Below are 12,283 nucleotides of genomic sequence, written 5' to 3'. Positions count from 1 at the left end.
GAAAATAGGATGAAAGGCAAACAACAAGTATATTCAAACTGAATCAAAGAAAAATAAAATCTTGAATTTAATTATGTTGAATAATTCCTTAAGCAAATGTGACTCAGATTGTAGGTATAATGTGTATTGGAAATACTTGAAGCATGTATATGGATACAGTTCCAAATACTAGAACGTCCTTATAACACAGAACCGTTTTGGTTAGACGATTTTAATAGCAGCTTACTTATACTGTTGGTGAGATGGTGAGCTAATGATGTAGCTGTTAATTTGAATTTAGCAGACATTTTAAATATAGGTTTCTCTTGCAGAGACAAGAGTTGCAATGTAAAGCTCTCTGGTGGTCTAAAAACAGCTTAATTCCGTAGTAGCCTGGTAATAAGTACTAATCCAGCTTATACAATGACTGTAGTCTGTCATGTTTGTGAAAGATTGCCCAACTGCTTTCTCTGGGTTTTATGTTAATTTAAAAATATTAAACATAAAACCTTATAACATCTTCATGCTGAGATAAACTGTTCAATTTAACTTGTGCTCAAGCAGCAGCTGTCAGGAATTATCTTGTTCCTAGTGGTTTTTGCTATCACCTTGTGCCCTTTCCTGCCAGAGACACAGTGTGGGATGATAAAGCTCACCTTGTTAGGATTTATTGCTTAAATAATACCTGAGGCAAGATGAACACTGGGAACCTAGGGTTTAATTGCTGATTGAGTGATGTCATTCATTGTGTTATTGTACCTTTTCTTTTTAATTGATAAAAGAGGACAAAGTAAAAATTGCCTATGAATCTTACCTGAATATTTTTATTTTCTTTGTGAGCATCTTCCTCACTTTTTAGGTATCACTGAGCTGAATATTTGAGGAGTTGCTTATTGTCCAATTTAACTACCATTTTACAAGCAAAAAGCAAAGAGAAATCTAATTTCCACAATTTAGAAGTAGTGAGGGCTATTTCAAAATTAGTTATAAAAATAAAATGAGTTTCTTATTAATGACTGAACAAACTGAAGGAAGTGTTGGTGTGGGCAGTCCCAAATGGGTAATATTTTGAAAACCATTGCCATTTTCCTTCTGAATGTATTGCATCCTTTCATTTGATAACTTCTATTTGGAAGGTTCAATTTTAAATTTGGATTCCTAGATTATGGATCAGCTGGTAGGTAGGGTAAAGAGTGGTGGTGTGGTGGAGGAGAGTAAAGGCCTTGCTTTAGTCAAACATTTGCTACAGATGTTCCACCCTGAGGATAATTCCCATGGAGCAAATGAACAATTGGATTATGACTAGAAATACATATATGAGGCATTTATTATTCATGGAATGTAACATATTTTTCCCTTCTACTTACTGCCATCTAATGCATATCCTCCCAAATTTGTAGTTTTGTAAATGTATAACTTAAAAATTGGTAATGGTAGATCAGTGAGTTACAATATACCATTTATTTAATCAATTATAAACATTTCTATGAATATTTGAATATTTGTTATTAGTGACCATTTGACCAAACCATTTAAGAATTAGCTGCAGACATTATGATACTTTACATGTAAATAATTCAACATGTCTCCTAAGAACGAGGATATTCTCCTGTATGACAGCAGTGAAATTACTACACTTCAATTTAAGGTTGATAAAACTTTACAATTTTGTCTTCAACCCAATACTCAGAGTTTCCCTATTGTCCTTATATCTTTTATAGTTGTTTTTTACCCCATTCAGTATCCCATCAAGGATCACACTCTGCATTTTGTTTGGGGATCTCTTTATTCCCCTTTACTCTAGATTTTCTTTTTCCTTTTATGACCTTGACATTCTTGAAGTTCCAACCCCATTTATTTTGCAGACTGGCTGGCTGTTTCCTCATGACCAAATTCAGATTAAATATTTGGGGCAGGAATTGGCTATCTCTGTCTTTCTGTCATGTATTGGGAAATACATGATATCCCTTTGATCTACCATTGTTCACATTAAGTTTGATCACTTGGTAAGTTGATGTCTACCAAATTTCTCCATTAATTAATGGAAGTTACTTCTCCATGTAATTAGTAGATGGAAGCTGTAGTTAATGAATTTTTCTTCCTTGTGTGTGAAGGCATCATGTTTGCTTAGGTCTCAATGATTGAGTCATTGCTTGCAATAGTGTGTATATTGAGGGTGGGAGCAGGAAAAGAGGGAGGGGGAAATATTACTCAATAACTTACTCTACCAATCACCATCTATTTTTTTTTAAGGAAAATATTGATTGAGATTAAATTTTATTTTTCTCTCTGCTAAAGATCAGATTTGTAGATAAGCAAATATCTTTGTATTTCAGAATTTTCAGTCTCTATTTTATTTTTATTTTTTGGCTCCACCATGTACATGCAGGATCTTAGTTCCCTGACTGGGAATCGAACTCATTCCCTTTGCATTGGGTACAGAGTCTTAACCACTGGATCATCAGGGAAGTCCCCAGTCCCAGTTTTAGAAAAGTTTATACTTGATGGTGTTGGGAATATTTTTGGACAAAATAGAGGACATTTTCAGAATATAAATTTTCTATTTGCTTTAGTTGAATACAAATGGACAATTAAAAATACATCTTCTTGATAAGAGTTTTTACTTTAAAGCAATAAGTCATAGCATTAATACAGCAATGTGAGTTTAGAAATGTCTCTACTTTTGGGTCTTCTGTTCTTCTTTTAGTCCATGAAGAAGACACTTGAATTCCTGTTTATGATATATACTCTTGTTATGTAATTATTCTTCTTATGTGAAAGGCTAGTGCTGCAGATCATATAAACACCTGAAGTTAGCCATTTGGCTTGTCAGCAAGGGAGAATTTATAGTAGTTGTAATCATGGTAATAACAAGGATGCTATTTTGTATTTATTAAGTACAATAAAAAGCATCTGCAATGTAAGTGGTGCACAACGAATTCATATCCGTGGTGTAATGAACAGTACTTTGGGCTTAGAATACCGGGAGTCTCTGCTTTGCCACTTTATACCAGTGAGATTTCTAGGAAAAACTCTTAACCTTCTTGAATCTCATTTTCTCAGAATGGGAATTAAAGCTGTAAGGGTTAAATGATTCTATATCATGTTATAAAGGTGGCGTTTCGTCAAAATCGTGCCATCCAAATGTCCCCAGCTGCTCAGGGACCGCAATTTGTCCCTCTTTTGTGTCCACATGTGTTAGCCAGCTTGTTAGTGAAATATTTCCAGGTTGTCCCGGACAGTTGTCTGTCTGTCCTTTAGTATTTTGTTCATGTCACTATTATAGACAGCATTCATTCTGAGGGCTGTCTTGTTCACCCTTTCTCTTCTTCCTGGCTTGACCCTGGTACATAGTAGACATTTATAATAAATGTTTGTGGAATGAATGAGTAAATAGACACCATTTCATTTATAAACATGGGTATGTAGACATTCAGTTTCCCTTTTTTCCCCCGCAAAGACAAGGAACCGGCCTTTCTTCATTTTTTAAATTTAGGTTTTATATAAGGGATATTACAAGCTATACATCTGGTGCCATTAGCAGTCCAGTAATCAAGAAGAAAATATAAAACCAACCCCACAGATACTGCAGAATATTTAAAAGGGGGGCAGTAAGAAACATGCCAAGAGAAAAAGCCCTCCCTCACTAGATAAGTCTGTTGCATAAATCAAAAGGGTTTATGTCATAACACGAACATGTGCCATTCCTGCTCATATATTGAATTTCAGTAGTTGGTTGCATAAAGAAGTAAAGTGTAATGAAACTGGCAAGCAAAGTATTCCCCAGTCAGCCTTATCTTTGTTCCATTTGTCCTTCAGATAGAGCTTTTCTTGCCTTTTTCAATAAAATCCATCCAGCTTTTTTTTTTTTTTTTTTTGCATCTCTCAGTAACTGAGCTGAGAAGACCAATGAGATTCAGGGCTTTTATAGTTCTTAGCAGCTGCTTTTTAAGAGATCAAAACTTAGAATGCTGCTACATGGTATTAGGCTTAACTCTTGATGTGTCCCTATGGGGGATATGTTTTCCTTGGGGTAGGATGAGTAGAGAGGAGAGAAGGTGAAGAATGCCCCTTCAAGTATGCTCAGGATGGTAACCCTAATTTCCTTCTTTCCTAGGATCCTCTTTGCAAGCTCAGTGCTTAACCTGACAGAACTGGCTGCCCTTCGACCTGACCTTGGGAAATTGAAAAAGATTCTGTACTTCCATGAGAACCAATTGGTGTATCCTGTCAAGAAATGTCAGGAGAGGGATTTCCAATATGGATACAACCAAATTCTCTCCTGGTAGGTATAGATTGTACCACTGTATTTAGTCCTTTGCCATCTTTTTCCTTATAGTTAACTTTTAAATCTAGAGACCTATGGTACACACATTTTTAAAATACCTTATATTAGGAGCAAATGTTTAAATATACCTTCCATGGTAAGAATTACTTGTGCCTCTGCAATATATATACACACACATATAAGAGAACAGCTAATGTTTTTTTATAAAATACGTATGTGTAGCAACCTGATTATATGTTGAACTAGTTATTTAACTGTATTTTTCTACAACACTCAAAATAGAAGCAAAGGGCTGTCAGGGACCTCCTTCAGCCCCTTATTCCATCATCTGTTGTGTGAGACGTACTTTTAGAAAAGGCAGTTATTCAACTTTTATTTACCAGCTACTTTCAATATATCTAGCCAAAATCAAAATAGAAATGTACAGAGGAGTAAACAAAAATTAAAGCATAACAGAGCAAGAGGTTTTTGTTCTTTTATTCTTATTGTTTGTAAGAGAAAACTATGGAAAATGAATCTTTAGGTGATGTTTGGTTTTTTTTTTTCTTCCCCTCATTGAATCTTCTGAAATTGCCTAGCCTTAAAATACCATGACATTTCAAAGGTGATGGTCCTTCTCTTTTGTTACTTCAACAAAGTGTATCTCTTGAAACTTAGTTAATGAAAGAAGTTAATAATGACTCTGAAACAGCTTTGCTATTGGATCCCATCGACATAACTGCAACAGTCAAATGGAGTCAGTTTGGCAGTGATTGGGTACAGTTTACTCACCATTTTAAACAGTTATTAGCCTTTGGGGTTCATGATGTGCTTAAACAGACACCCAGCTCTTTTGCTAGTGTATTCCATAGTTTCGTTGACATAGAAAAACAGCTAGCTGGTTTTGAGCTACTTCTGTGTTTTGAGCATTTTGTAAATGTTTTCCTGCAATCATTTTTACAAGCTGCTTCAATTGTGAAGTAGCAGTGCTATCAAAATAGAGTAGAGCTGCTTCCCGTCAAATGTCTCGTAAAAAAAAGCAACCGTTTTTAAATTTCGTAATAAAATTAAAATACTTTATTTTATATTGAAACAGAGAGGGAAAATATGTTTTAAAAACAAAAATGAAATCATTTTGTACTTTATCAATATGGAAAACATTTGTAATATTCTTTTGGTTTCTTGAATTAGCATCATTCTTTTCCTCAGATAGTGTGTGTTTATTACCCCTGAGAAATAACTGGGGAAAAAAATTAAGTCTGTTTTTCCCTTTATGGATGGCTTTAAAGTTAATGGAAGTTACACCCACTCATATCAGAGAGGAAATGCATGAAAAAGAATATTTCTATAAACTATCTTGGTTCTTTAATTTGGCAAAGACTGGGTTTTTAAGAATATATGTAGTTGAGTTGCATGCCCTTTGAGGGCAAATAGCAAAAAAAAAAAAAAAAAAAATTTAACTCACTACCCTGCATCTCTCTGTTTTAGAAAAGATTGTTTTTGCTCAAAGGGAGTGAGACCATAAAATCTTATACATGATTTTTGAGCATTGCTCTTCTCAAGAGGGTAAACTGGTAGATGAACTTGGAGAGAAAGAAATGGACTTGATCGTCGCTGGGACTCTTAATGAGAAAGCAGTGGTTTGCAGTCGTCCAGAGGAAAAATAAGAATGTCAGAAAGCAGTCCAGTTCAGATTCTCTTTGAAAAGTATGACTCCAGCTTCCTGAAATGTTTCTTTAGTTTTCTTGCTGACTTCTGCTTTTGTTGGCCCTGTCAGATTTCTTTCTTGACTGTGTGGCAGTTAAAGACTTCAGAGATGACTGACATAAGCACTCACCTTAAATAGAGGTTTCACTAACCCTCTGACTCATGAACACTTGTTGTAACTATATATTATGACCTGTGGGTCGCTATTACAATATGTGACATATAGTGAAAACAGACTAGCTGTGAAACATCCTTCAACTTTTGGTATATTATTATATTGGCTTCCTTATTGCTCAGTGTAGTCAGCACTTCTGTGACATTCTCTTGTGTTATCCATGTTGTAATCACTGCTAACCCCAAATTTGCACTAGGTTGCAACTAAAAAAACAAAAAAATGCTTGTATGGGAAAACAATTTTGCAGGGGTGGGAGTGGTTAGGGATGGCTGGTCAACATTCCTTTTGTTGGTTTTTCATTCCACTATGGACTGATAGTAGGAACTTTGTCTCAGTAAATGCAAATTAAACTAAACTTAGGATTTGTTATGATATTCCTGCTCTGTAAACTCTATTTATTCATTTGTGTTTTGCAGTCTTGTGGACTTACGTGTCTTCTTTTCAGTTTTCTTGATGTTCATTTTAGAGTGAAATAAAACTATTTTCTCTTTGATCTTACACCTTCTTATCAAAGCATTTGTATGCGTCATGTTGAGACCCAGGGACACTGAGACATGGGCTCATTGCTTAAAGCAGTGAGGGCTATTTTAAAAAACAAAACAGTGATTTATTAAAATGGTTTTTTGAGTCATAAGGGAAACATAGTACATATTTCTGTTTTATCCAGTTCACCCATGGTTATCATTTGTGTTCATTGGTTTCCAAAAAAATGTTATATGCAAATTTGGAAACTACTGACATATTTATGATACATAAATTTTGTTTCTACATTTCCTTATAACTATATAGATAATTTTTAATTTAAAAAAAGTGTTAAGGAGAGGATCACAGCATTTACATCGAAAGCAACAGCCAGTATTATATTTCTTTTGTTTAATTTTGAAGGTTCATGGTGTTATGGTCCTTTATAATATATTATGTAATCGGTAGGACCTAGTGGTACGGATTTCCGGGTCCATTTTCACCAGTTTCCTCTATTGCTCTGACTCCCCCAAGTCTGATAGAATAATAGAATAAGTTACTTGTAGAGTACTTATATAATCCTTTCTGTGTATGTAGTCTCAGAACTTTCAAAAGCCTAACAGTTTCTTGAAACAAAGGTTAAAATGAGAGATAGACTTTAACCACCACATATTATGAAGGTATGCTCTAGTGTGAAATAACTTTTTCTGGATTAGTCTCCTTAAAGGCAGTGAAAAGTATGCTAAATTTTTTGTTCTCCATACTGTGGTGTAAATCAAAGTACATCACTGACAAAAACTCAACATGGGTAACTGGGCCACAGAGAGAAAGGTCCTCATGTTCTTGGTGATACTACAGAAAATTCCTGGCATTGCAGAAAAATATACTTAGGTTTGATGCCTCATAAGTGAGAGTGTTAGTGGCTCAGTCATGTCCGATTCTTTGCAACCCCATGGTATGTAGCCTGCCAGGCTCCTCCGTCCATGGAATTCTCAAGGCAAGAATACTGGAGTGGATAGCCATTCTCTTCTGCAGGGATCTTCCTGGATCAAACCCAGGCCTCCTGCATTGCAGGCAGATTCTTTACTGTCTAAGGAACCAGAAGAGCCCTGAAGCCTCATAGAATCCCATTAAATCACTGAATTCCTCTCTTGCCTTTCCTCTCTGATGCCAGCCATCTAACTTTCCTTGATATAAGGCTAATGAAAGTAACTTATCTGTTAGGATCATTTTGATAAAAACTGGGAAGTGAAGAGTTCTTTGCAAACCCAAGGTTCAGCAAAAACTGTGATTAATAAAGAAGTCTTTAAGCTTCTTTATAAAAGAAGTTATAAAAAGAACTGAATGAATGTGGGCTCACCATATGCATTTATCCTTTCCGTTTGCAGCCTGGTGGCTGATGTGGTGGTATTCAACTCAGTTTTTAATATGGAGTCATTTCTCACTTCTATTGGAAAATTCATGAAGTTGATTCCTGATCACAGACCCAAGGATCTGGAAAGCATCATCAGACCCAAGTGCCAAGTTATTTACTTTCCCATCAGGTTTCCTGACGTGAGCAGGTCAGTGTGACTCTATTTTCAATATTGTGTCATAAATTATTCCCCAAATGTATAAAAATAGGTGCTATTCTTGCCAGTTTTAGCTTTTTCACATAAGCATGGTTAGAGAATTGAGTACTATTTCACCTTGCTGTGATTTATAAATCATATGTCCAACCTATCACTGAATGGTTAATTCTAAGTTCTTCCTTTCTTTTCTCTTATATTTGTTTGCCAAAGAAACGTGCTTTGACTTTTAACACTGACTGTTGTTTCTTCATTTGTTGTTTTGATTCAGAAGTCATTGTCAAGCACGTCTCAACCTTATATTCAACTTATTCCCAGTGGTTTATATGTATAATAGTAACTCCTAAGTAAGTCAGTGTTAAATTTTACTGCTTAGATTACTTTCATTCCCCATGCTGTTTTTTCTATTTTTTGCTTCTCCCATTTTTTTTTATTTACATTATTTTAGTAAAGAATTTGGTATTTTATATTGGGTTGAAATGCATTTAATTGCTATTTCTTTTTCTCAGTCACTAAGGATATTTTTATTACCCTTATCACTGGGCCCACCCTGAATTAGCAATGGATGATGTGGCTCAAAGGGAACATTCTAGAATTCCTTTTCACTTTTGATTAAACCTAGCAAAATTGTTTTTACTGCCACCAGGAATATATCCCCCTTGTGAATAGAAACTTTACTTCAGTCGGACTCATACTAGCTGGGGATGCTGCTGTTTTGTAACTGACTGTGTCCTTAAAAAAAGCTCAGGGACAGCTGTTTCTTCCCCATGCTTGAAGTGAAGGCAGGAAGCAATTTATTGTCCATGCCTGCGGTGTAGGAGGTCGGCATTCGGGTCTGTGTTCTGGACTCCGTGCACCCAGATTTTGCTGTGGGGACACCCACTCTTCCGCACCCCTAATACTGATTTATTTGAGTCTTGCTAGTTAATATTGCACTGAAGAAAATTCTGCCTAATACCAAATCAAGCTATGAGTCATAAAGTTTGTTAGACCACCTTGCCTAATCCTGATTTTCTGGAGTTCAGAAAACAGAAGGCCAGGGAAGCAGACCGGCTGTACTCACACTGTTGATTACTGTCAGAGACTTTTGATTCAATTTTCTGTTTAGTTTCTCATCTTCCTATTAGTACAGGTCATTTGTCAAAAATATTTAATGATCTATTTACATTTTTGAAAACTATAAAGCTAAGTGAAACTAAGATCACAGTTGATTTTTATATGTATGTACATGTATGTATATATGGTATGTATTTGTAATCCATAATTTTCATGTGTGATGAAAGAATGTCAACTTCTAAAAAATACAGTGGTTATGCTTTAGCTCTATAATTAGCTAGAATATAGCTTATACTTTGGGTCATATTTTTTAACTTTATTTTTGACATTCTTTTAAGTTTTTCATATAATAATATATTATTAAAATGTACATCTTTAAGTGAATAGGTAGTTGTAGTACATCTTAATTTTTATTTCTATAGAATTTCAAATAAATAATGTTTTTAAAATTCATTTGCATCTGATATAGTCCTACAACATCCTATGTTTAATACACCTGTGGCAGTTGAATAGTTTATTAATTTGGACTATATTACCATAAATAAATCTAGCTAAATGGAAGAAGGTTAAGAAATATTGTGGCCAAGATAACATTCATAAGCAAGGTCTTAGCCCAGAGTGTTATTTGAATTATTTTCAAATGGTAATTTGCTTTATCCAACCCAAACTCATATAGTGTAAGTAAGTGATTATTTGCATGAATGACAATCATTCTAATGCCTGCAGTCTTAAAAAGAGTATTATTTTGTTGAGATGTTGAAAAATATTTAGTAATGCCAAAGGCAAATAACCAAGGTGATTAAAAATAAAACAACTTTTGAATGCTTCTACTTTCTCTCTATGCAAATATTATACTCATGGCAAGGATGTATTTAATTTTTAAACAAAACAGAATATACACTTAAATGATTAATATAATGTGCTATAATAATATATAATATAAGGGGTAATAATCAGGGAAGGGAAAAAGCCATATTTCAGCAAAGTATATGAGGACTTCTAAAGTTGATAATTGTTCAAACTCAGAACATTCAACATTGAGCTTGAAATCCAATATTGAGCTTATAGTACCTGCTGTTACCTGATGCCTCCCTTACCCTTACCTTATTCTCAAAGGCCAGAAAAATTGTAGCAAGGAAGAATATTCACTTGAAAATATTTCATTATATGTATTAAAACATTTTGGGAAGAGAAAGCTCTTAAATACCATAGCTAGGCATGCACATATTTGAGACTTGACCACCCCTGATGGTTCAGAAAGTAAAGAATCTGCCTGTAATGCAGGAGACCTGGGTTCAATCCGTGGGTCAGGAAGATACCCTAGAGAAGGAAATGGCAGCCTACTCCACTGTTTTTGCCTGGGAAATCCCATGGACAGAGGAACCTGGAGCAGTCTGTGGGTTCAACAAAGAGTTGAACACAGCTGAGCAACTCACACTTTGACTTTCACTACTAGCTCTGTAACCCATGCAAGTGTAATGACCTTGAGTTTAGGTTATGATTATATTTACCTTATCACCTCATAGGCGTGATGTAGCAATTAAATGAAATGCTGTGTGCCAGACGTCCAGCCTGGCACATAACAGAACCTTAATAAAGATTGTGTGGGATGTGGCTCAGACGCTCATTTGTGTCTGACTCTTTGCAACCCTATGGACCATGGCCTGCCTCCTTGGACCTCTGTCCACAGGGTTCTCCCAGCAAGAAGACTGGAGTGGGGTGCCTTTTCCTCCTCCAGGGCATCTTCACGACCCAGGGATCAAACCCATGTCTCTTCTGTCTCCTGCATTAGCAGGCAGATACTTTACCATTAGCACCACCTGGGAAGCCCTTAATAAAGATTAATTCATCTTATTAACTCCTTCATCCCCGTTGTTTTATAACCTAGCACATTTATTGCAACCTGAATAAAGAGGATTGTCTTCCCTTTCTCCCTCTCTTAACATGTGATAGCAGAGAAGTATTCTGCCAAAGGAACAGTCTAATATAAATAAAGAAATTCCTTTGTATATTCTTCTTCTCACCCTGATTTAAGCAGCCTTTTGTCCTTACCAGAAGCAACTGTCCACTGATGGTAAGGAACCAGCTCATCACTTTCATTCTTCTCGTCCTAATTTTGCTCCTTCTTTTTCCAGTTGAACTTCCATATTCTATCACTGTACCTCCTTTCTTGTGTATACTCTCAAAACTTTTGCATCTTTTCTTTTTTCTTTGATTAGGAGAAAAACCTCCAGCCATACTTACTAGCCCACTCTAAATTCATGACCCCTAAATCTAGATGGACACTTCAAGCTGGATGGCGAGTATACCATGCTTCCCCTCTTATAGATAACTATTCATACATTTTCCTTTTAATACCAAATTAGTAAGCTTTTAATACCAAATCTTCAGACTTCCTTCTCAGATAATGACTGAAAAAAATAGAAGCAATCAGAAGAGAATATGTTTACATTGCCACCATCACATTTACCCAATTATGTGCTTCTGGGTGCATTTTTTTTTTTTTTTAATCTTCACACCTATAACTATGGATGGACTGACCTTGCTTCTGTCTAAGGTCCATCTCCACTTCTTTGAGGGAGTCCATCCTCCTTGCTTACTTAAAAATTACTTTTCTATATGGTGAAACAGATCACCAGCCCAGGTGGGATGCATGAGACAAGTGCTCGGGCCTGGTACACTGGGAAGACCCAGAGGAATCGGGGGGAGAGGGAGGTGGGAGGGGGGATCGGGATGGGGAATAAGTGTAAATCTATGGCTGATTCATATCAATGTATGACAAAAAAAAAAAAAAAAAAAAAAGGAAAAAAAAAAAAAAGACAACATTTAGAGAAAAAAAAAAATTACTTTTCTAGTAATTTTTTTTCTCTGATCTGCATCATCCATTTTCCTCTTTTCTGGATGGTTCCTGTTAACATACAAAAATGCTATTTGTTTTACATCTTAAAAACATTCTCTCTCTATTCCATTTCTTCCTTTGCTACTGCCTCCTTTCTCTCTTTCTCTTAATAGCAAAACCTCTAAAAAAACCTTTTTTTTCTCTCTCTTAATAGCAAAACATCTAAAAAA

General features: G+C 35.4%; 1 protein-coding gene across 10 annotated transcripts in view; it reads left to right on the top strand.

Annotated features, from left to right (window-relative positions):
* GTDC1 (glycosyltransferase like domain containing 1) overlaps nucleotides 1-12,283 on the top strand; it is a 453,404-nt gene that overhangs the window by 182,229 nt on the left and 258,892 nt on the right. For all 10 annotated transcript variants that reach the window (XR_006273214.1, XR_006273212.1, XR_006273215.1 and 7 more), the window contains 2 exons: nucleotides 4,097-4,264; nucleotides 7,979-8,152. Coding sequence is in view for 6 of the 10 variants with exons in the window: in XM_043488224.1 (XP_043344159.1) it covers nucleotides 4,097-4,264; nucleotides 7,979-8,152 (342 nt within the window). In the remaining 4 variants the exon portion in view is untranslated. The remainder of the gene's footprint in view (nucleotides 1-4,096; nucleotides 4,265-7,978; nucleotides 8,153-12,283) is intronic.

Source organism: Cervus canadensis, chromosome 15 (assembly GCF_019320065.1).
Source record: "Cervus canadensis isolate Bull #8, Minnesota chromosome 15, ASM1932006v1, whole genome shotgun sequence".
NCBI lineage: Eukaryota > Metazoa > Chordata > Mammalia > Artiodactyla > Cervidae > Cervus > Cervus canadensis.
Note: the sequence above shows the minus strand (reverse complement) of the source record. Positions and strands in the feature narration are given on the sequence as shown.